This window comes from Felis catus, chromosome B4, assembly GCF_018350175.1.
Source record: "Felis catus isolate Fca126 chromosome B4, F.catus_Fca126_mat1.0, whole genome shotgun sequence".
Taxonomy (NCBI): Eukaryota; Metazoa; Chordata; class Mammalia; order Carnivora; family Felidae; genus Felis; species Felis catus.
Window position 1 is genome coordinate 134,286,028 of NC_058374.1, and position 24,586 is coordinate 134,310,613.

At 41.4% G+C, this 24,586-nt stretch overlaps 1 protein-coding gene across 3 annotated transcripts in view; it reads left to right on the plus strand.

Annotated features, from left to right (window-relative positions):
* Positions 1–3,857: 3,857 nt before the first annotated feature.
* The window catches only part of EP300 (E1A binding protein p300), an 80,873-nt gene continuing 60,144 nt past the window's right edge, over positions 3,858–24,586 (plus strand). The window contains exons 1-2 of one of the 3 annotated variants that reach the window (XM_045062432.1): positions 3,858–4,474; positions 23,022–23,659. In XM_045062432.1, coding sequence (XP_044918367.1) covers positions 4,381–4,474; positions 23,022–23,659 — 732 coding nt within the window. In that variant the 5' untranslated portion in view covers positions 3,858–4,380. The remainder of the gene's footprint in view (positions 4,475–23,021; positions 23,660–24,586) is intronic. The other 2 variants (XM_045062431.1, XM_003989288.6) reach the window with 2 other exon arrangements.

Consider the following 24,586-nt stretch of genomic DNA (forward strand, 5'->3'; position numbering starts at 1 on the left):
GGGAGGGCAGGGGAGAGGTCTGCAACCAGGATTCAAGGAGATCAGGAAGGGCTTTACAGGAAAAGGGATGTGTAAGCTGAGACCTGAAGAGTGATTGGGAATTAGGTGGACAAAAGAGGTGGGGGTGGTGGGTGTTTCAGGCAGACGGACTATGTGTGAATGTCCCAAAGACAGAGAGAGCATGGGCACAAGAAGCATAGAAATGATTCCATTTTGCTGCAAGGAGGGAAGTTGAGAGAAATGAGACAGGTAGACAAGGGCCATTGCTGGTACATGAACCTTTATCCTATGGGCAAAGAGGAACCATTGAAGGCTTTTTAAAAAAATGTTTTTAGTTCTGATTTCACACCCCACAAACATATATAACGTAGAGTGAAAGCTCCCCGTAACACTTCTCTTACTCCAACACTGTTGAAAGTTTGGTGCATATCCTCTCAGCTTCCAATCAATCCATTATTAATATTAATTACATTTATAAAAGTAGAGCCATTCTAGACCTGCTGTTATAATTTTTTTTGTCCTTAGCAATATATGGATATCTTTCTATGATAGTACATATCTACCTGTTCTTTTTTAAAATTTACATCCAAGTTAGTTAACATATAGTGTAGTAATGATTTCAGGAATAGAATTTAGTGATGCATCACTTAAAGATAACACCCAGTACTCATCCCACCAAGTGCCCTCCTTAATGCCCTTTGCCCATCCCCCAACCCAACCCCTACCTGATCATTTTTATTTTTATTATTAATGTTTATTTATTCTTGAAAGAGAGACAGAGCATGAGCAAGGGAGGGGCAGAGAGAGAGGGAGACACAGAATTGGAAGCAGGCTCCAGGCTCTGAGCTGTCAGCACAGACCCCAACACAGGGCTCGAACTCACAAATCGTGAGATCATGACCTGACTTGAAGCCAGACGCTTAACCAACTGAGCCACCCAGGCACCTCATACCTGCTCGTTTTTAAATGACGGCATGATATCCCATCATGGCAAGGCTGTTTCATTGCTTGTTTTGTTTTGTGGTAAAAAATATGTTAAACATTTAAAAAAATTGGGGCACCTGGGCGGCTCAGTCTGACTTCGGCTCAGATCATGATCTCGTGGTTTGTGAGCTCGAGCCCCGCGTCAGGCTCTGTGCTGACAGCTCAGAGCTTGGAGCCCACTTCATTCTGTGTCTCCCTCTCTCTGCACCCCACCCTCAAGAACAAATGTTTAAAAAAAAAAAAGAAAACATTCAAGAGATACTGGGATTTTCAAAATCTCTAAGCGTTTGGCATGAATCTAAATATTTGTTCTCTACTCTATCCCCACTAACAGTGTATGAAAATACCAATTCTCCATGTTCTTGCCGATATGGGCTACTAAAATTTTTTTCAGGAACAGATTTTATTAAATGTAGAATAGAAATAAAAGTATTTTCTTACAAACACTGACAACATTTTGGAAGTGTATATAAATCAATAATTCCTTGCGCGGATATGCGGCACTTTCAAAACCCGGCCACATTCACATTTGCAGGAGCAACCCAAGTTTGTGAAGACTTCTTCCCTTGATAACAAGTGCTTGGGAAAAACTTTGTTGCGGCCACACCTAGTAGAGCCCTTTTCTATTTAATTTTAGAACGAATGGCTAGGAACAGCTAAGCTGTATTGAGGTATTGAGTGCTACTGTGTGCCAAATACTATGGTAAGTGTTATCCACAAATGATCATGTTTAATCTTCGCAATAAATGCTTCTCCACTGCAGTAGGGGTGAATTAGGCCTGAACATCACAGGACAGAAGTCATCCCTGTTGGCAACCTGGGTTGCTCCAGTAATACCTGACTCCTGGCTCATTGATTCTCTTCATCGTTCACTTTAAAGAATAAACAACAACAACAACAAAGTAAACTCAACAATAAGCAAACACCAACTAAGGAGCCTGAGATTTAAAATGAGCAAAACGCTTTAAACTATCTCCATAGATACTGGTTTGGGGGTTTCCTTGGGGAAACACTAACAACCTTGCCACCTCCTCAAGTACCAATTTACCCAAGGCCAAACACAGCGGAATCCTGTGATGTGTAGGAATGTGAAAGCATGCTAGCGAGGCCCTCCTCTGCAAAACTGTGTTGTCACACACACTTTATTTATATTCAAGAATTTTCCTCGTAGTTACATTTTTGCTTTTGTCCGTGCTTAGATTATCTTTAGCACCTTACGTTTTTGCCCTTGTCCATATCTACATTATCTTTAAGGTACTACCTAGACGGTGGGCTTTTATTAAGCTAGCCTACTGGAGGTGGGTGAAAAGTAGTACCATAAAATGTCTTCAGGTCTCAGATGCACTCAGAAAAAGAATTCAAGTCTCCTTTGGTGAGAGTGCAACCTTGTAGGAGCGAGTGGACACGTGGTGGGCAAGAAACAAATTTAGGTCTGGTCCTAAAGCGTCTTTCCACTGCTGCGATTTTTGTTTTCTGCTTACCAAAATAATATAGGCTTATTGTAAAACAAATTGTAAAATTTAGAGAAAAGGGAAACAACTCATCATCAGTGTGATTTTTTGGATGTGAGACGTTCCCTCCGGAAAAGCGATGGAGACAGGATGCACTGGGTCTCTGGCCCACAACACTGGCCGACGACGGAGTACCCCCTGCCTGGTTGATTCAACCGGGGTTCGGAAGACCGCCCAAGGGCCCTGGACGCAGGGCTATCCCCACGGCACTCCCATTCGGCCACCTGCGCGGTGACTTGGCGCCTTCCCCGGCGTAGCTCCCGGACTCCGTCACCCCCAATTCCCACCGCTCCCCTACGCAGAGACCCAACCCAGGCACCTTCCCCCGCAAGTGTCCACCGACTGAAAATAGATCCCGAGTCGGCCCCCAAACCGCCCCCCCTCCCTTCAAGTCCTCCCCTTTAAAGGGAGCCACCGGGTGACGCCGGGGGAGTTTGCGGAAGCGCCAACCGCGTTGGGGCCTTGGGCGGATCCCGTGATTGGAACTGGCTCCGCCCCCGGGTCCTCTTCCCCCATTGTGTGAGCGGCTCGGGCCAAGGCCCCGCCCCCTCGCCACCTCCCTCCGGAGGCCCAACCCCTCCCCTTTTTTTCACCCCCCCTTGGCTCATTTCCGGCCGCCGCTGCTACCGCTAGCCTGTAAGGAGGATTCGGCAGAGGGAAGAAACAACAGCCGCCATCTTGTTTGTGTGCTAGGCTGGGGGGGAGAGAGGGCGAGAGGGAGCGGGCGAGAGTGGGCAAGCGGGACGCCGGGCGGAGTGCGGACTGCGGGAGCCAGAGTGCGGAGGCGAGCCGGGCCGGAGACAGGCGGCAGGGGCCGAGACAGTGGCAGGGGGCCCGGGGCGCACGGGCTGAGGCGACCCCTAGCCCCCTCCCGTCCGCACACACCCCCACCGCGGCCCGGCAGCCGGGCCGGCGTCGACGCCTAGGGGGGACCATTACATAACCCCGCGCCCCGCGGCGCCTTCGCCCGCCGCCGAGGGCGGCCCCGAGCGGAGCCCCGGGGGGCGGGCGCTCCCGGCACCTGGCCGCCGGGGGTGGGGGCCGTAGCGGCGGCCGTATTTATTTCTGTGCCGCGGGAGAGGAGGGCGAAGGAGGAGAGCGCGGCGCGAGGAGAGGCCGCCTGCGCCGCCCGGCGGAGCGGGGCCTCCTCGGTGGGCTCGGCGTCGGCGCGGGCGGGCGGCGCTGCTCGGCCCGGCCCCCTCGGCCCTCTGGACCGGCGAGCTCCGCGCCCGGCGTCCTCGCCGCGCCTCCGCCGCGCGATGTGAGGCGGCGGCGCCAGCCTGGCTCTCGGCTCGGGCGAGCTCTCTGCGGCCATTAGGGGCCGGTGCGGCGGCGGCGCGGAGCGCGGCGGCAGGAGGAGGGCTCGGAGGGTGGGGGCGCAGGTCCGGGAGGGGGCACCGGGAGGAGGTGAGTGTCTCTCGTCGCCTCCTCCTCTCCCCCCTTTTCGCCCCCGCCTCCTTGTGGCGATGAGAAGGAGGAGGACAGCGCCGAGGAGGAAGAGGCTGATGGCGGCGGCGGAGCTCCGAGAGACCTCGGCTGGGCAGGGGCCGGCCGTGGCGGGCCGGGGACTGCGCCTCTAGAGCCGCGAGTTCTCGGGAATTCGCCGCAGCGGACGCGCTCGGCGGATTTGTGCTCCTGTGCCCTCCTCCGGGCCTGGGCCCAGGCCCGGCCCCTCGCACTTGCCCCTACCTTTTCTATCGAGTCCGCATCCCTCTTCGGCCACCGCGACCCGGCGAAGAGAAAAAGGAACTTCCCCCCCACCCCCTTCGGGGGCCGGCGGAGCCCCCCAAGCCCACCCCAGGGAGCGGGGCGGGGAGCCCCGGCCGAAGAAGAGATTTCCCGAGGATTCTCGTTTTCCTCGCCTGTATCTCCGAAAGAATTAAAAATGGCCGAGAATGTGGTGGAACCGGGGCCGCCTTCAGCCAAGCGGCCTAAACTCTCATCTCCGGCCCTCTCGGCGTCGGCCAGCGATGGCACAGGTTAGTCCCAGGAGCCCTGGCCTTCCACATCCCCCCCTTCATCTTTTTTGCTCGGTGCACCTTTCTTCTTCCATATTTTCTCCCTTTTTCTCTTCTTAGTTCTCTGCCTCTTGGTTAATTTTAAAGGTGTTTGAATGAGCTGGTCGAAGACGTCCAGTAGCCCAACCATTTTCTTTGCTTCCTAATACATTCGTTGCAACACTATGTCATATCGGTGTGTGTTCTGGAATTAGAGCTCTTGAGTGGTGCTATGGAAATAGCCTTTATTGTTGCTTCCGTGCAGTTTAATTTTTGAAATGCCAGTGCATTTGTGTGTAAGGCTTTTTTTTGCAATTTTACTTTGAATTTTTTTGTTGTTGTTGAGAAATGAGGAATTGCGAATCCTTTCTCCTTGATTGCACTTATTCTGTTTTCTCTACTTTTCACTCTTCCTTTTCAAAATTTTCTCTGTTTGGCACAAGATTTTCTGTTGAGGACGAGGGTTTAAAAAATTTTGGTTTTATTTGTGTGTGTGTGTGTGTGTGTGTGTGTGTGTGTGTGATCCAGGATTTCAGGTTTGGTGTGATAAGGTTTAATGTCAAAGCTGAAATTTGGTTCCGATTATTTTACCTACCATTCCTAGGGGTTTTTTTTTCCCCCCTTTTTATTTGCGTTAAGAATCAATATGGAGCGCAGTTCATTTTACATCTCCCGTTTCTTTCGTGTGAGACCAAAATGTCTGAAACTGGGGTTTTAGGTTGGGAGAGAGCAGAGGCATTTTCTTTGCAGTTTGTAGTCACTTTCTCTTGGGGGGGGGGGAGGGGGGGGAGATACCCGATTGTGTGGAGTTCTGTAGTTGGAAATCAAAATTAGAAGTTGTAAGCACCCCAGTCATGAACTGCAAAGATAAACTGATCATACAAAAGTTTAAAATGTGTGTTAGGTTCGGTAGTTGTGTGTGTTTGTCTTTTTATGCTTTAAACCTATTTGGAGATCCATACTCGAGTGTGAAAAAAGCTCTACAATTCTTAACTTCACTCAGTTGTGGACTAAAACCCTTTTGTCAAGGGAAACTCGGGGAGACTTCGCTCCGTCATCCCCTTCTTAGAATCAGTTTGGTGCTGTCTTGATGGCTAGCGATCTTCTCCTTTGCCGTCGTAGTTGTGTGAGGTGCCAGGATAATGGAGAGGAAGAATGGCTGGCCATCTGACAGTCCCCAAGATGTTCCCCCTTACTCCGGAGCATCTCTTTAGCTCAACGTCATCCCTCCATCTGCCAGTGAGAGTGCATAATGGAGTTAAATGTACCCTAGGAGTTTGTAGAGAACTTCGAAAGCATGTTTCTAAGTAGACTTCGTTTCAGAGGGTGAAAATGTAAGGATGTGGCAAATGCTTTGGATTCTTTGCTTTTATGGGAAAAATGTGTCCTGAGTTTCAGATAACCTGCAAAGATTGAGGATTTTTGCTACGTTCCTTACTTTAGACTTGTAAGATTGGCAGTGTGAGAACTTTGATCTATTCTCATTCCCTGGACTTTCTGTAGTCTTCACGGATTTTTTTTTCTCTTACTTGCCTTTTTTTCCCCCTCAACATTGTTACACATATCAAGCGTTGTATTCCTTTGCACTTACTAAAATGTTCCAGAGGATCTTCAGATCACCTTTAGACATATTTCCACCTGTAGCTTTTGTGTTGTTTTCTTTAGTTTTTGTGTCGTGTGGTAGTGGGTTTTACGTTGGAGTTCACCAGAGACTTCGGACGTTATAGAGAAAACTTCTTTAATGTGTGTCATTTTTGATGACTCCTGATTTGAGCAGCTCAGTCTTGGAGTAAATGGAGTAACGCAAGGCCTGGAAGGCAGGCTGTGTTCTGTTGTTCAGACACCTGTGTTCAGGTGCAGTGCTGCATTCTCCATTTTTGATCTGAGCTAACTCATCTCAGTAGTATCTCACCTGTCCGGTACACAGAAACTGTTTTTTGCTACTTGAAATATCTTTGGATAATTATGAGTCCTAAATGTATCATGTGGGTTTAGTAGAGTAAAAAAAAAAAAAAAATTCCTCAACATTGAGATGAACTCAGTCAATTTTAGTACTAAGTTTATTTTAGTATTATACTTGATATTAGTATTTACAGAAAGTTACCTTTCTCTAAATTTTGTGGGGAGGGTTGCAACCCCCCCCCCCCCCCCCATTAAGATTGTACTCCAGGAATTCTTTGGTGTCCAGTTTTTAATCCTAATCAGTCTGGGTTTTTTTGTTGGGGGATGGAGGGAGGTGGTTATTAAGAAAATACTGTCACTCGCCTTGTGAACTTAATTCAGGTTGGTGACCTTTTTTTTCCCTTTGTTTTTCTTTCCCCCTGCAGCCAGCACTGTGTAGTGTAGTTTGCAGGGAACTTTTAACAGAGACACTTCACTTTAAAGCTTTAAATTTTCAAACATGTAACTCTCTACGTTTTGACTTTTGAGTCATTACCTGGATATTTCATAAACGTGAAAGTAAGTTCTTTCGTCCTCAATTAGGAATTTTATCTAGAACTGGGTCAAAATGATCCCAACATTCTAGACATTAGAAACTTTTTTCATGATCAGGGCTTGCAGTTCTAGTAGCATAAGTGTACCTAACAAGAGTGTTTGTGTGTGCCAGTTTCATAGGAAAAAAAACTGGAACCCAGCTGGGTTGACATACTACAGTATTAACAAAACAAATTAGTGTTTAAATCCCACCTTCTGAATTTCTAAGGTTGGCCACTGATGCAGCATAAAAATGACTTCTCGTTAGACAAAGATTCTTCTAAAACGTTTCCAGGTGATTCAAATTTCTTGAATTAAGTTCAAGTTTTATGTGTTGGAATGAGGAGGAAGAGACTTATTTTTTAGCTTTTGCATCTTTTTGTTCCTGTTTCAGTATTTGTAGTTGATCCATTTGATCCATTGAAAATTTAATTTAAGTTGGTACGGTTAGATCAGAACTATTTGATAAATCAAATGACTTTATGTCCCCCCCCCCCGAAAATGATAAAAGCCATATTTAAAAATATTTTGCTAAAATTATTGAACAGAAAGGTTGACAGGTAAGTCCTGAAAATATTTCTTGAACCTATTTCTAATAACCTGAGGGATGGGCATGATGAGGATGATACTGTTGCCTTCGTTGTTCACTGGATATATTCTGTGGCTGCTTTGTAACACTTAATGCTATATGCACTGAAAGATCAGACTCTGGAAAGATGGTTGACAGTGCGAAGATCTGGCATTTAAGTGAAGATCCTTCTGGTCTTGGTACAGTTTTGTGGCCTTACTGTGAACTCAAGTGTCAGAATTGGCTTGGATTTTATGCCTATTTTTCATTTGAGGCACAGAGCAGATAGTATATAAACTGTATCATCTTGATCGCTAGATTACTGTACATAATAGAGAAGTGGCAAGGATTTTTTTTAATGTCAGTTATTATTTCTCAAAACACTCCTGTGGATTAGTGGTTTATTATCCTGACCACGATATTTTTGGTGGAAGCCATTTCTTTTTCAGCTCTTACACCTGTGATGCTATGTTTTAATTTTATTTTTTAAGGATGTGTGTTTAGATTAGAGTTCAGCTTCTGGAGTTTTTCAGTTATGGCTCCTTGGTTCACTGAGGTATTGCTGACCTCAGTGTTAAGTTGCAAAACATTTTATTATGTGCCTTGAACTCTGTCAATGGCTTATTTTCAAGGCTTTGTAAGTTCATTTATAGGGCTTTAGGAAGGCTGTCTGTGGTTGATAGTGAGATGAAGTGACTTTTGTTAAGTTGTAAATCTTGTATGTGTTACATACAATATGGGTGCCCTTTTCCAGCAGAAATTCACGTTCTCTCACAGAACTGAGAAATGTATCGGTTTGTCCAGTGAATGTATAAAGGAGAGAGGAAACAGCTTCTGCCTTGATTGCCTTTTGGCATTTTCTGTTTTACTTTGTTTTTCCACCTTCTCCTTAGTCTATTCTATAAAAAGAGAGATAAATTGAAACAAGAAGTTAAAAATTAGTGCCTCATGGTGTTTGTAGGGACATTAAGTGGTAAATAGGAAAGGAAAAAGAAAAGAGTAGGAAGAATGTTGCAGATACAAGTGGGAGTGTAAAATACCTCTTCCTGGTATATTTACAAAAACAGTTCAGGAGCTGTTCTGCCAATTCATCCACCCAACAATTAATAGAAAAATACGACATGCTTCTTTGTGTTTTCTGCACTTTTAGTGTTTCATCCTTTGAGAATTGCTGAAATTGAAATTTTTAGTGTGGCAAACATTAGGGAAATTAATGGGCAAGTTAAAACTGAAATTATACCAAGTGTAAAAATTTTAAAACCCTGAATTTTGCAGGTGATTTTTTTATGTGATGGGTGGTAGTTTTCTTCTGAAATTTTAGTAGGAAATGTTTTATTGCACAGTTCTCAAAGGTTTAAGAGAATGAATACTGAGGTGTTAAGCCTTTTCTGAACAGTTTAGATATAGATCTTATTTTATAAATGCTTCAAAAGGCAATTAGCAATAATTTAGTTGAGAGAGAAAGGAAAACTAAAACTACTGAAAAAAAAGTGAGCAGTTAAAGAAAAGGAGTTTTGGAGTCTATTTTAGAGTTCAGATCCCAGACCTGCCTTTATTAACTGTGAACCTTGGGCGAATTACTGAACTTTTTCTCCGCTTTCTCACCTGTAGTACCCACCTTACAACATTGTGGGGAGGAGTAAATGAAAATTCTCTTTATCCAATGCTTAGGGTAGTGCCTGTTGCAGCATAGTATGTGCTAATTCTGTTGATGGTTTTTAACCTTACTACTAAATATACAACAACAAAGCAGTGGTAGATTTTTTTAATGGATTTGTAGATAGACTGGATAAAGAGAAAGCCAAGTCATGAAGTTCAGAGAGGAGAAGCCTCAGAAGTAAAGCTTATGGTGCAAAGATTAAATTTCTAAAGAGTATAAGAACACGGTAGCAGAGATTAAAATAAGACTAGAAGTACTGTATGTACTGTCACATAGGGTGTCTTGTATATGTAAGTAATTGTATATGTAAGTGGAAATCAAGTATTTAAAGCATAATGAGAAATCAGAAAGCAGATTGTTCTTACTGTAAATGCTCAAGTTAAGAATGGCTTTTTGCTAAAGAACTGTGTGATTGAGCACCATTTTTTCTGTTTTGTATTTGCTTCTCTGCGTTTTAAAGGACTTTCTTAAAAAAGAAGAGGGAGAAGAGAAGAGGGGGGGGGGGGGAGTGCAGTACTTTTCAAATTTTTTTGACCACACCCAGTAAGAGCTGTATTTTACATGAGTACCAGAGACCCTGTCTCAGCAAGTGGACAAACTTACCCATACTACTTGTAGTATACTATGTATGATGTTTTCTATTTTTTCTTTTTCTTTCTTTCTTTCTTTCTTTCTTTCTTTCTTTCTTTCTTTCTTTCTTTCTTTCTTTCTTTCTTTCAAGTGCTGGTTGTGGCCCATTGTATTGATTTCATCACCTACTATTGACATGTGACCCACAATTTGAAAAATACTGGCTTAGAAAGGTTGACAAGCTGTCATTTGTCTCTATTGGGCCAACACTTTCTGTATACTAGGCATTTATCATCAGAAGGGAACACTCTGGTAATCCAGACAGACATAGACCCTTCCTTCCGTAGCTCATAGATAAGGGTGGAAGAGCTACATTCAAGACTGATGTGACCAGCATTATATTGAGAAGTACTGTGTACAGTGGGAGAAACTGGAGGGCCTATAACCTGTAACTGTTGTTCCTCTGGTGACTGTCTTAGAGGAATTGGTGTCTGATCTTGAGATCTGAAGGATAGGTGTAATAGGGTTAGTAAGAGTGAGCCCAGGCTGGGAACAAGAGTATGGCCTGTTCAGGGAACCTATTAAGTTCTATCTGGCTGGGGAGATAGCAAGAAATATGACCATAGAGGTGAGGATGGGGCCACTTATGCTTGCCTTATAATGCTTATTGGAGTTTAGACTTTACATTTTAGCACTTTTAAATGGATGGGGCAGAATTGTACTTGATGATCGACTAAAGTGAGGAATGCTTTGGAAAGGAACAGGGAACATATGATGCAGGAACACCAGAGAGATGGCTGTTGTAGGATTCTAGCTGTGATGAGTGTGGCCTAAATTGGTAGATGGAAAGCAGTGAAAAGATTAGAGAAAGATAGGTGACCAACAGAAGTTGGTTGATTAATTACAGGTTAGGATATTGTGATAGAGAGGGATCAAGGATAATTCCCAAGTTTCAAGTTTGGATAGTTGGGTTGGTGAGGTTGCCATTTACTGAGATAGCAAACATAGGAAGTGAAGTATTTGTGTGTGAATGTGGTGGGGGTTAGGGGTTGTGATGAGTTAAGTTTTGAGCATTTTGAAGTTGTGTGATTCTCCTGAGTGGAGTAGTCAGTATTCATTTAGTGTGCCTTTCTCTCCTTTCAGCCAACAAACATTGACTGCCCACCAAGTTTTAGACCCTTGGAAATGTAAAAATGAATCAAAGTACACTTTCTGCTCTCAAAGCATTTAGGATCTGGTGGGGTTGGCATACTTGTCCACACAGTTTTCCTGAGTTATAGTCTGATACATGTTTAAAAAAAAAAAAAAGGTTGTGGATGAAGGTAGTGGATAGGGATTGTTTCTGACAGGCCGTGTTTGGAGGACGGGGGGAAAATTTCAGAGAGAATGTGTGTTTGAACAGAGGCAGGAGAACTTGAAGATAACTTCCCTTAGAAGTAGAGAAAGTTGGAAGAGTATCTCTGTGTCAGGTGGAACAAATACGGGTAGCTCTGGTGTGACTAGAACATAGACTGTGGTGGTATGTTTTCATGTGAGACAGATGGAAAAGGATTTTGGTGTCCTATTATGAAAAGACAAAAATGTGATAAAGAGTTTGACATTTTTTACCGTCAGGAAAAAAAAAATTATGAACAAGAGAGTGACATGGTCAGGGAAGGGGGAAAGATGAATTCTGGTGACAGTAGCAGGCAGGGATGGCAGGAATACTAGGGGTATGTCACTTGTCTTTTGAGCACACTTCATTTGGCTTGGAAGTTTTTTGGTAGATTGTAATTATTGATGTGAATTGTTTATTTAAGGTCCCAGGTTTTGTTTACCAGTTGTCCTAAATGTAGAAAATACAGCAGATAACTCAAAAACCAATCACTCTTCCCTTTTTCTTTACAGATATGCAGTCTTTCAGAATTTTTTTGTTTTTGTTCTTTGGAGAGATGGTATCATAGCTCTATCATCTAGGATCCCCTATAGGCATTTCATTCCTTTAGAGCAAACCCCAGTCAAGCAAACAAATCCTAGCCTCACTGCAAAGCTTCTCCCAAGATGTTACCACTACTCAAAATCAAGAAATTGTCAAGGGCGCCCAGGTGGCTCAGTCAGTTAAGCTCCTGACTCTTGATTTCAGCTCAGGTCATCTCACGACTGGTTAGATCAAGCCCCATGTGGGGCTCTGCACTGACAGTGTGGAGCCTGCTTTGGATTCCCTTTCTCACTCTGTTTGTACCTGTCCTCTGCTCTGCTCGTGTGCGCTCCCCTGCTCTCTCTCTCTCTCAAAAATAAATAAACGTTAAAAATAAAATAAAATGATCAGAGCTAGATAAGTGAGCGTGTGGTTTAGGTTTAATATGAACGTGTTGTTTACTTGATTCTTAAGGTAGGATTTTAATAAAAGTGTCCTCATTTTGAATTAATTTCACACCAGGAAGTGTCACTATATTAATAAATTGATAAAGAGCAAGGCAGGCCACACATCTGATCAATCATAGCACTTCATCTTTGTTTAAATGTTGTGACTTAAATAAATGTGGTGGGATTAAGAATCAACTTCAAGTAAGTCACTTGCCAAAGTATAGTTGCACCTTTTGATGTCATGGTTGCAGGACAATGTTAAGAATGCATATTTTGAAATTTGCTTGCACTTCTGCCCTTTGACCCTGTTGGATTTCAAAATTTAACAGTTGCTAACTTGCATGGCTTTGTGATCCTGTATAATCTAATATTACCGTCTTCTATCCAAATTTGTGTATAACTCACAAATTGTTGCCAATTGTTTTGAAATGTATTAGAAGTCATATCTGTCTTTCCAGCATGGATATTTTATGTAATTTTCTTAGTCTTTCAAAAGTAGTTTTTTTTTTTTTTTTTAATTTTTTTTTTTTTTTCTCAACGTTTATTTATTTTTGGGACAGAGAGAGACAGAGCATGAACGGGGGAGGGGCAGAGACAGAGGGAGACACAGAATCGGAAACAGGCTCCAGGCTCTGAGCCATCAGCCCAGAGCCCGACGCGGGGCTCGAACTCACAGACCGCAAGATCGTGACCTGGCTGAAGTCGGACGCTTAACCGACTGCGCCACCCAGGCGCCCCTCAAAAGTAGTTTTAAGTGTTTGTCCATTTTTCTCAGTAGGTGGGCTGTTTGTGATTAGATTAATTCTGCTTCCTTTACAGAGTATCAAATACTGTTTTTAATAAAATACCAAATAAAGGTTAGGAAAGTTGTTTCAACCTAATTAATTCCTGAAGTTTGCAAATTTTTCTTATTTTTTTGTTTTTGGTTTTTTTTTGTTTTTGCTTCTTTTTAATTTTATAATAAAACTTTGTTTAAATTTTATTTTTTATATTTTTTAAAATTTACATCCAAATTAGTTAGCATATAGTGCAACAATGATTTCAGGAGTAGATTCCTTAGTGCCCCTTACCCATTTAGCTCATCCCCCTCCCACAACCCCTCCCGTAACCCTCAGTTTGTTCTCCATATTTATGAGTTTCTTCTGTTTTGTCCCCCTCCCTGTTTTTATATCATTTTTGTTTCCCTTCCCTTATGTTCATCTGTTTTGTTTCTTAAAGTCCTCATAGGAGTGAAGTCATATGATTTTTGTCTTTCTCTGACTAATTTCACTTAGCATAATACCCTCCACTTCCATCCATGTAGTTGCGAATGGCAAGATTTCATTCGTTTTGATTGCCGAGTAATACTCCATTGTGTATATATACCACATCTTCTTTATCCATTCATCCATCGATGGACATTTGGGCTCTTTCCATACTTTGGCTATTGTTGACAGTGCTGCTGTAGACATGGGGGTGCATGTGTCCCTTCGAAACAGCTCACCTGTATCCTGTGGATAAATGCCTAGTTGTGCCATTGCTGGGTTGTAGGGTAGTTCTGTTTTTAGTTTTTTGAGGAACCTCCATACTGTTTTCCAGAGTGGCTGCACCAGCTTGCATTCCCAAAATTTTTCTCATTTTAAAGACTGCAGTGTTTTTATTTTATTTATTTATTTAAAAAAAAATTTTTTTTTAACGTTTATTTATTTTTGAGACAGAGAGAGACAGAGCATAAACGGGGGAGGGTCAGAGAGAGAGGGAGACAGAGAATTTGAAACAGGCTCCAGGCTCTGAGCGGTCAGCACAGAGCCCGATGCGGGGCTCGAACTCACAGACTGCGAGATCATGACCTGAGCCGAAGTCGGACGCTTAACCGACTGAGCCACCCAGGTGCCCCGACTGCAGTGTTTTTAAATATCATGCTTCTTCAGCACCCCAAACAGCTGAATTAATAATGTAGTAGTATCCTAAACCAATAAGAATGAGAGATCTTTATGAGCTTGTCAATGTCTAGCCAGACTGTTACCAGATTTTGAAAGTTCTGAAGATTTGGCTTTCGTTTCCCTCCTTACTTTTTAAAATCCTGGGTGCCTCCCCTGTAATAGGGGCTCTGAGCATTCCGATGTCTGCCCACCTTGTCACTCACTTTGCTCCCCCTACTTTGAATTCTTTCAGTTACTGAACTGGCTGAGCTTTCCGTGTTCACAACCTATTCTCTCTCTTTAATTCCACAATTCATCTGTCCAGCTCCTTCTTATCCTCTGGCCTCACCAATGAGTTAGTGGAAAGAAAGGTTTTGAGATCAGGAATGTGCATTTTTTACTTAATTTATTAATGTTTATTTTTGAGAGAGACAGAGACAGTGTGAGCGGGGGAGGGGTAAGAGAGAGGGAGACACAGAATCAGTAGCAGGTTCCAGGCTCCGAGCTGTCAGCACAGAGCCTGATGCGGGGCTTGAACCCATGAACCATTAGATTATGACCTGAGCTGAAGTTGGACGCTTAACCAACTGAGCCACCCAGGCACCCCAGGATTGTGCATTTTTTAAAAAGCATTTGAATGCCATAGAGAAGACGAAATGAGGGTCAACAGATGAATTCTGTCTTCTGCGTGGATACTTCAGAGTTGACTAGTTTCAGAACACTATGGGTGTTTTGCTTCATGTGTACAGTTTAAGAGCAGAACTGAGTTTTTATTTGACTTCATTTTATCTGAAGCACAAAAATATGACTGTTTATCCAACAAATGTGTGAGCTTTCTAAATGGGGCGGGGGAAGATGTATAACTAGGAAGAGGTGCTATTTAGTAGAATAGATTTTGAGCCACAATTATTTCAATTTTAAGTTTCACATCCTAGTTAGTAACTTCTTTTAAAAAAGCCTTTAATGCTCGCAGTGCAGGGTGTGGGATTATATTAATAATTCTAATTTTGAAGGTTATGCTTCATTTATATATTTCATGGTGGGTAATAGTTGTCTAATTCCTCATATATTATGGGATCATCTTGATTTTTGGAAAGGGTAAGTATTCATTTTATAAGAGATTATATGGCTAAATCCATATACCAATATAGAAAACACCAAGGGTAACCTACAAAATCAGTATGTAATAAGGAAAGGATGTTTTGACTCAACACCAGTTTCCCACATATTCAGTCCAAATTCATTTTTGTTTAGATTGTTGCATTTCTAATACTTGATCCATTGTATTCTAAACTCATGTATTCTAAACTTTGCAAGTCAGATTTAAATATGTCCTGTCAGTCACATTTGTATCACTGTGTTTAGATTGAATATACACTGAAGTGAAGGAACATTTTACTAGGGGCGCCTGGGTGGCTCAGTCAGTTAAGTGCCCGACTTTGGCTCACTCAGGTCATGATCTTGCAGGCTGTAGGTTCGAGCCCCACATCGGGCTCTGTGCTGACCGCTCAGAACCTGGAGCGTGCTTGGGATTCTGTGTCTCCCTCTCTCTCTGACCCTCCCTCACTCATGCTCTGTCTCTTTTCATCTCTCAAAAAAAATTAAAAGAAGCATTTTATTCCAAGTTACTTTGTATTTGAGCATCATTAAAGGTATATGGGGACTTGTCAACAAGCTATTTGGTAGAAATAGCCCAGTAATGGTGTTGATGGGTTGATAATTTTAGTAATCAGGAAATGTCTTACTGGAGATAGTGTGAGTTGATTGACCAGTTGTTTCTGATACTGTTTTGTAATATTTGCCTTAGGATAGTTTAAAAGGTAATAGAATAAATTTCAGATTTATAAATTTCTAATCCTAGAGAAAGGGGGGAATTAAGCAAATATTTACTAGCTTAGTTTAGTATCTAGAAAAGGTCATTGTCTTTTACTTTCTTACCTCCTACTTTACAACTGCACTGAACTGCTCTTACCTAGCTTGCTAAATAATCTTCTAATATCTACATTCAGTAAATTCTGTCTGAAGCACGGGTACCACTAATATTTCCTTCTTGGAACCTGGTTTCCAGGACAGTATTCCTGGTAGGTGGGCTGGGAATGTTCGGTTTCAACATCTTCTGGTGGTTAAGATCATTGTCCCTTAAATACTTGTTTATCTGATGATCCTCTTCATTAATGTCCAGTGGCATTTCTCATATCACTGAGTACTTCTCTGGATTGTCCATCCAGATAGCTGTACCTCTATATATCCTCTTAGGTTGTCTAACCCCAGAAATTTAGGAGTCATCCTTGTCTTTTTTCTCAACCCACTACCTGTAGTCCAAAAGAGTTCTTTTGTTTGGCTCCTTTGCTGCTTCTGCCCTTTCAGTGCTGCTCCAGAATTAACTGCTAGTTTTTGTTATTCTCCAGCGGCAGCCTTCTAACCAGTCTCTCTGACTCTAGCTTGTCTGTCTAGTTCATTCTGCATCCTGTTTGCCTGAGTGGGCTTTAATAAATACAAATCTGTTCATATCATATTTTTGCTTAAAATTCTTCACATCAATTTTCTCTTTAGAGTAAAAATCCCAAACTCTTGTTAAAGGACCCTCTAAATTTCTTATGTTTGTTGAACATCTAAATTTTATTCTCCTGATCTGAACTAATCCCTATGAAGGGCAACTTGAGATGGGGGCCTGAGAAGATGACTTATTTGAATCTTTATTTTTTCCCTTTCCTTGAAGGGAAAGAAAGAACTTGTAGAGCTCAGTAAGCGGCATGAAATTGAGGCTGATCAGTACTAATCCCAGTGTTCAGTAGGATTTCTTTAAATTATGACAGTAAATTTTTGATAATTTTTTTCCCCCTTGCATCTTCACACATACCACTTTTAGTTCGGGACTTGCTTTTCTACTAGTTTTAGACCATGGTTTTCATCTGCTGTTTGTGACAAAGTCGTGGCTAAGGACGCGCTCTGGAAGTGATCTTGGCCCTTCCCTCTGGACAGAAGGTTCTGAAATCTCTCACCAGGCATTCAGATTCTCTATCACTTAGCCAGGGACACCAGAGTCTTCTGCGTGAGTTTACCTTTCTCAGTAAATACTTGCTAGCCCTAAAAACACAACAACAACAATAAAACTCCATGAGGGAGGTAGAAGTTTTATTATCTTTTGATGGAAGAGGTAACTTGAGCTTGGTAAATGAAGTCAGCTTATAGAACTGGGTTTAAATCCAAGTATTTGGACTCCTTGAGTAGTACAAAGTTACAGATACTAGTGATAGAACTAATGGCGTTTAGGAATCATAAATATGAGAGCTTTGAGGCACAATCAAAATAGCTTAGGAATAATAATGATAGTGATATTAGATGAAATAATACGTCCGTTTGATTAGAGGTCAAGGTATATATGACTTTTACATAGTCTTCCACATTTAATCAGTATAGCTGTTGAAAATGTTTTACAAGTACAGGTAAGAGAACTTTTTATAAATAACCCGGGGGCGCCTGGCTGGCTCACAGTGCGACTTTTGATCTCATGGTTGTGAGTTCGAGCCCCACGTTAGTGGTAGAGATTGCTTAAAAAAAAAAAAAAAAAAAAAAAAAAAATTTAAGTTCTAAATACCCAGTCAGATATAAATAATTATAGGATGCAATTTTAGAGTTGCTGGTCTGTGAGTATATGCTAGATCCTGTGAGAAATGTAAATATTTATTAAGTGCAACTCTGGTCCTTCAGATATTCATAGTTTGGTAGTAAGATGCACACAAGTATTTAGCCATAACAAAAGATAGAAGATAGGAAGTGCATAGTTGAGGTTGAGAGCTATCTTGGGAAACAGGAGTATTGGGATCAGTTTTTGAGTTGAAACCTGAGTAATCTCATGTAGTAGTAACTACAATTTAGGTCTGTTGAAAGTACAGGATTGCCATTAAAAAAAAGAACAATCCTAAACTTTTATTTTCAGGTTCTACCAATGTAAACCCTCCTGTCTGGCTTCACAATGGAGTGTAACTTCGTAATGTGATGTTAAATGTTTTGCACAAACACATAACAACCACATGCAGCAAATTTGGCTGTAGTACCAGATTAAATTAAAATCCTTAGGATTCTAGGGCCTAAAGTAAGACTTCCATATTACTTTCTGTTTATTTTTTAGAGAGAGAACACTCGTGTAGGTGGGGGATGGGGGGAGGGGGAAGCCAGAGAAAGAAAAAATCTTAAGCAGGCTCCATGCTCAGCGGGGATTGATCCTACTACCCTGGGTTCATGACCTGAGCCAAAATCAAGAGTTGGACACTCAACCGACTGAGCCACCCAGTCGCCCCAAGACTTCTGCATTACTGAAGTTGATTTTACTTCCGTGCATTTTTTTTTTTAATTTTTTTTTTCAACGTTTTTTATTTATTTTTGGGACAGAGAGAGACAGAGCACGAACGGGGGAGGGGCAGAGAGAGAGGGAGACACAGAATCAGAAACAGGCTCCAGGCTCCGAGCCATCAGCCCAGAGCCCGACACGGGGCTCGAACTCACGGACCGCGAGATCGTGACCTGGCTGAAGTCGGACGCTTAACCGACTGCGCCACCCAGGCGCCCCCCGTGCATTCTGTATATGTTGCTATTACCTACTTCTGAGATTGTTGAAAGGATTAGTGAAAATATACAATTACTGAAGTGCCAAGAAAAATGCTTGACACGTTGAAAGTACCTGATAAAAGTTTGCTCTCATTATTAGAAGACTGCTTTGTCTTCTAATTGGGTAATGATTCCATTGAGCAATAATAATAATAGATGAAACATTTTCATGGAATTTAATATGTGTCAGGTATTATTCTAAATACTTTACATATATTAACTCATTTAATCCTCACAAATAACCTATGAAGGTAGGTACTTTCCTGTTTTACAGAAGTGGAAACAAGGCTCTTCTGTGTATACTTGAGAATTCTCTTGTCTGGTTCTCTGAAAAGCTTTTAGGATTTTGATTGGCATTGCATTGAATGTGTAATTTTTCTTGTATTATTGCTTTGGCTAGATTCTCTAGTATAGTGTTGAATTAGAAGCATTTGTCATGGTATCTTTGTTTTGTTCTGATGCTAAAGAGACTTTTGATGTTGGTCCTTTAATGCATATTTGCTCTCAGTTTTTAGGTTTTGGAAGAAGACTTTTCATCAATTTAAGGAAGTTCCCATCACTTTCTTAATCGCTGTCATTTTGGGGGGAGGTTTTTGGTGTGATTGGGCATTGAATTTTATACAGTGCTCTTCTTACAGCCATTGAGATGAATCTTACATTTTCATTCTCATTTGTTAATAATATGATGAATGGCATTTATAGATACTCTAAGCTTCTAATGCAAACCTGTCCCCCCTAGATTCCTGACATTATCCCAACTTTATCATATTACATTAAAATTTTTATTTTTATTTTTTTTAGAGGGAGAGAGACCACGGGTGGGGAAACGGGGGCAGAGGGAGAGAGGGAGGGAGGGAGGGAGGGAGGGAGGGAGGGAGGGAATCTTAAGCAGGTTCTACCCTCAGCGCAGAGCCCAGCATAGTGTCCTAATCCATGACCCTGGGATCATGACCTGAGCCAAAGTCAGGAGTCTGATGCTCAATTGACTAGCCACCCAGGCACCCCTCATTAAATTACATTTTAAAGACGTTAATTAATTTGATTTGTCTGTGTGGTTTTTGTTTTTTGTTGTTGGACTCTTCTATGTTCATGATTTTCTTTTCTTATACTGGCCATGAATGATTTATAGAGTATTCTATTTTATAGAAGTATTTGTAAACGGTTGAATTGTCTTTTACTTGAAAGTTCAGTAGGACATGGGGGTAAAAACATTTAGAACTCGTGTTTTCTTTATGGGAAGATTAACCAATGATTAAGACAGGCTGTTTCTTTAAATTTTTTTTTTTCAATGTTTATTTATTTTTGGGACAGAGAGAGACAGAGCATGAACGGGGGAGGGGCAGAGAGAGAGGGAGACACAGAATCGGAAACAGGCTCCAGGCTCCGAGCCATCAGCCCAGAGCCCGACGCGGAGCTCGAACTCACGGACCGCGAGATCGAGACCTGGCTGAAGTCAGACGCCCAACCGACTGCCCCACCCAGGCGCCCCGACAGACTGTTTCTTTAATAGTAATAGGATTATTCAGGCTATGTCTCTTTCTTTTAAACTAATTTAAATGGAAAATTTCAACTTAATAGAATAGTGTAAAGGAACTCCCCTATGCCTTTTCCTTTAAGTTACTGATATTTTTGCACACACATACATGCTCCCTCTTTTCTTTTTTTGCTGAAGTGTTTTATACCAAATCCTAGACCAGTCATTTCACCAGAAATACTTCATTATGTATCTCTTAGTTAAAAGAATTTGTTTTAACACAGTAACTATGCTGTTATCACACCCAACAAAATTGATGATTTATTATTACCGACAACTCAGCCATATTTTATTTTCCTGATTTTCTTCTTAAAATGTGTGGGTTTTTTGTTTGTTTTTTTTGCTTGTTTGTTTTTACATTTGGTTCGCAGGATCCAAATAAGTTATATCTAGTTGCTGGATCTGGTATTTTTCCTTTTGTGTCATTGATTGGTTGCAGAAACTGGGACATTTATCCTATATAATTTCTTTTCAATTAAGGTTTGGTGAATATTTTCTCAGGAACATATCTATTTTTGGCCCTTGCAGTTTTTTATTACTTTTCTTCAAAGAACCAACTTCTGGGGCACCTGGGTGGCTCAGTCAGTTAAGTGTCCGACCTCAGCTCAGGGATTGTGAGTGCAAGTACCACATCGGGCTCTCTGCTGTCAACACAGACCCGACTTTGGATCCTCTGTCTCCCCTCTCTCTCTGCCGCTCTCCCTCTCAAAATTTAACATTTCAAAAAGAAAAAAAAAAGTGCCTGGGTGGCTCAGTTGGTTGATCAACCGTCCGACTTCAGTTCGAGTCATGATCTCGCAGCTGGCTCTGTGCCGATAGCTTGGAGCCTGGAGCCTGCTTCTGATTCTGTATCTCCCTCTCTGTCTGCCCACCCCTGTCCCCTGCTCGAGCTCTTTCTCTCAAAAACAAACATTCAAACAAACAAACAAACAACCTCTGGTTTTGTTGGTACCCTCTCAGCTGTCTGTTTTTCTCTTCCATTGATAATTGCTTTTATCTTTGATCATCTTGCTATTAATTTTTTTCTAACATAACTTGGCTACTTATTACCTTTTAGCTTTATTTTAAGTTTTGAAATGTATTTTATTATTAATGTTTCTTTTGTGATTTCCTCTTTACCTTCCCACTACATGTATATATATACTTTAAAAATTTCTAAATGAGCACAGATCATTTTTATTTTTTCCTAAACACTATAACTAAACTGATGTTGGGATATTTCCTTGTATACTCCAGGGGAAAAGTAGAATGCAAAATTGTTCGTAAAATATGTATGATCTTAGTTTTGTGAATTATGTAAATGGAAACAATGAAGGAAATATACCCATATATTAAGCAGTTGTCTTTCAGTAGTGATACATTAGGGAAGTTTTATTTGAAACCTTATTTGTATTCCAAAACACCTAAGACACATTTTGTTTTTATGATGGTGGAGCACAAAATGATTTTTCAAAAGGAAAGAATAATACTATAGAAGTCTGGACTCTGAATCATGCCCTGAGATCCTGGGGTGTGATTCAGGGCAATTAAAATAAGACCAGATGCTTAAGTGTGTTGGGACATTAGGCAGAGAGTTGGTGTATAGGTGGTGAGACTGTCCTTCCCAGAGAGTTACAGTCTGGATGCAGCAGTGGGGTAAGGGGTCCTGATAGGAAGAGATAGCAGCGGGGGAGGAGAGAGAGACACACACACACAGATAATTTCAGTGCCATGATAGGATGCTGTAAGAACAAGAAGGGCACATAGAGGAAGAGTTGTGCTTAGAAACCACGATTAATTGAACCAAGTAGGTCATTATCAAGTGGTACCTTCTCTTCAAGGGATGGACTATTTTTTGATAGTATAATCAGTTGTAGATTCAAGTATATCTAATTATTAGATACCCAATAATGCCTTGTTAATGTGAAAACTACTTAGAGAATCAAGAGGAAAGAAAATTCAAAACACCTCCTATGTATATTGAGTTAATACTGTTAGTCCACAAATCAACCAGGGACAATTTTTACTTTTCAGGGGACATTTGGTAATCTCTGGAGACATTTTTGGTTGTCACAAAATGTAAGGGGTACTCCTGGCATTGAGAGAGACCACAGATCTGCTGAGTATCTTACAATGCACAGGACAATTCCCCTTTTCCTCCACAACAAAGAGTATCCAGCCCAAAATGTTTAATAGTTCCAAGATTGAGAAACCCTGGGTTAATCCATAATTTGCATCCTCTTTTTAGTGGGGGTGGTTTGTATGTTGAAAGAGCTAGAGGCATGGTTTTTGTATCTTACTCTAGCTAGATTTTGATTAAGGAAAACTAATCTGTAGGCTGACGTCAGGTGAAAGTGAATTCATTCAGATCAAGGAATTGGTTTGTGGCAGGCACTGTGATAGGCACTGGGTAAAGAGTGGCAGACAGCCCATGTCTTCATGGAGCTCACTTTGAACGTTATGCAAATGGTGAATCTTTTGTATTCATTGTCTTTGTTATTATAACATTAAACTTCTTTTTCATTCTGTACTTAGTTTGGTTATTTTAACCTTTTCTAAGGAATTCTAGAATATTAAACAATTATATACTTTGTTTTCATGACTATCAGTACAAACCCAGCAACTCACATAATGGGTGTTGTTCTAAGATTTAATCCTTTTTCCTTGGCCTTTAGGTACAGTTCGTAAGTGTTTAAACCAAATAGTCTCTAATTTTTAAATACATACGTAACAATTTTTTTTAGGGTAATGTGAAAAACCTCAATACAAATGGATAGTATCCCATGAAGTGAGGTTTGGAAATACTTAATGCTTACCAAGAGCAAAAACATAGAGCAATTTGTAATTTTGGTCAAACTTTAACCTTTATCTTTTTTCTTCACTTTTAGATTTTGGCTCTCTCTTTGACTTGGAGCATGACTTACCAGATGAATTAATCAACTCTACAGAATTGGGACTAACCAATGGTGGTGATATTAGTCAGCTTCAGACAAGTCTTGGCATAGTTCAAGATGCAGCCTCTAAACATAAACAACTGTCAGAATTGCTACGGTCTGGCAGTTCCCCTAACCTCAATATGGGGGTTGGTGGCCCAGGCCAAGGCATGGCCAGCCAGGCCCAACAGAACAGTCCTGGATTAGGTTTGATAAATAGCATGGTCAAAAGCCCAATGGCACAGGCAGGCTTGACTTCTCCCAACATGGGAATGGGCACTAGTGGACCAAATCAGGGTCCTACGCCATCTGCAGCAGGTATGATGAACAGTCCAGTAAATCAACCTACCATGGGAATGAACACAGGGATGAATGCTGGCATGAATCCTGGAATGCTGAATGCAGGCAATGGACAGGGGATGATACCCAATCAAGTCATGAACGGTTCAATTGGAGCAGGCCGAGGGCGACCTAATATGCAGTACCCAAACCCAGGCATGGGAAATGCTGGCAATTTAATGACTGAGCCACTACAGCAAGGCTCTCCTCAGATGGGAGGACAAACAGGATTGAGGGGCCCCCAGCCTCTGAAGGTAAGTACATTTTTGGTTTGTATGCACTATCAGTATGTTTTTGATTATCCCAGTGATGGAGGGAGGGCTTGAGGTCAGTTATTCACTTATCTTTACTATTCATGTTTAGTCTTCTTACGTGGTGTACCATTTCCCATGGATGCCAAGGATCTACTATGTTGTGATGCATTTTTTTTTTTAAATTTTTTAATGTTTATTTATTTTTGAGACAGCATGAACAGGGGAGGGGCAGAGAGAGAGGGAGACACAGAATCTGAAACAGGCTCCAGGCTCTGAGCTGTCAGCACAGAGCTTGACGCGGGGCTCGAACCCACGAACTGTGAGATCATGACCTGGGCTGAAGTCAGACGCTTAACCGACTGAGCCACCCAGGTGCCCCATGTTGTCATGAATTTTATGAAGCTCTTACATTAATTTTAAGTAAAACAATTATTTACAGCTCAAGGGTATTGTATAATAATACTTCAGTTCTAAATGATTGTTAGCTAATTCCTGTTTTCTCAATATTAGAATAAATATTAGAATAATTATATTAAAATATTATATTAATATTTTATATATTATATATATTATATATATATATAAAATAAATATTAGAATATTTTCACAAATACCAGAATATTTTCATATCCTTTCTTTTTAATTTTTTTTTAAGTTTTATTTTATTTTGAGAGAGAGAGAGAGCATGAGCAGAGTAGGGGCACAAAGAGAGAGGGAAAGAATCCCAAGCAGGCCCCATGCTGTCTGTGCAGAGCCAGACCTGGGGCTTGAACCTACAAACAGATCATGACCTGAGATGAAACTGAGTCAGACGCTTAACCGACTGAGCCACCCTGGTACCCTGTGTTTTCATCTCATTTCTAAGCCTGCTTTAGCCTGCATAGCCTCCTTATATAGTTTGGGGCCGCTTTGGTGGCTCAGTTGATT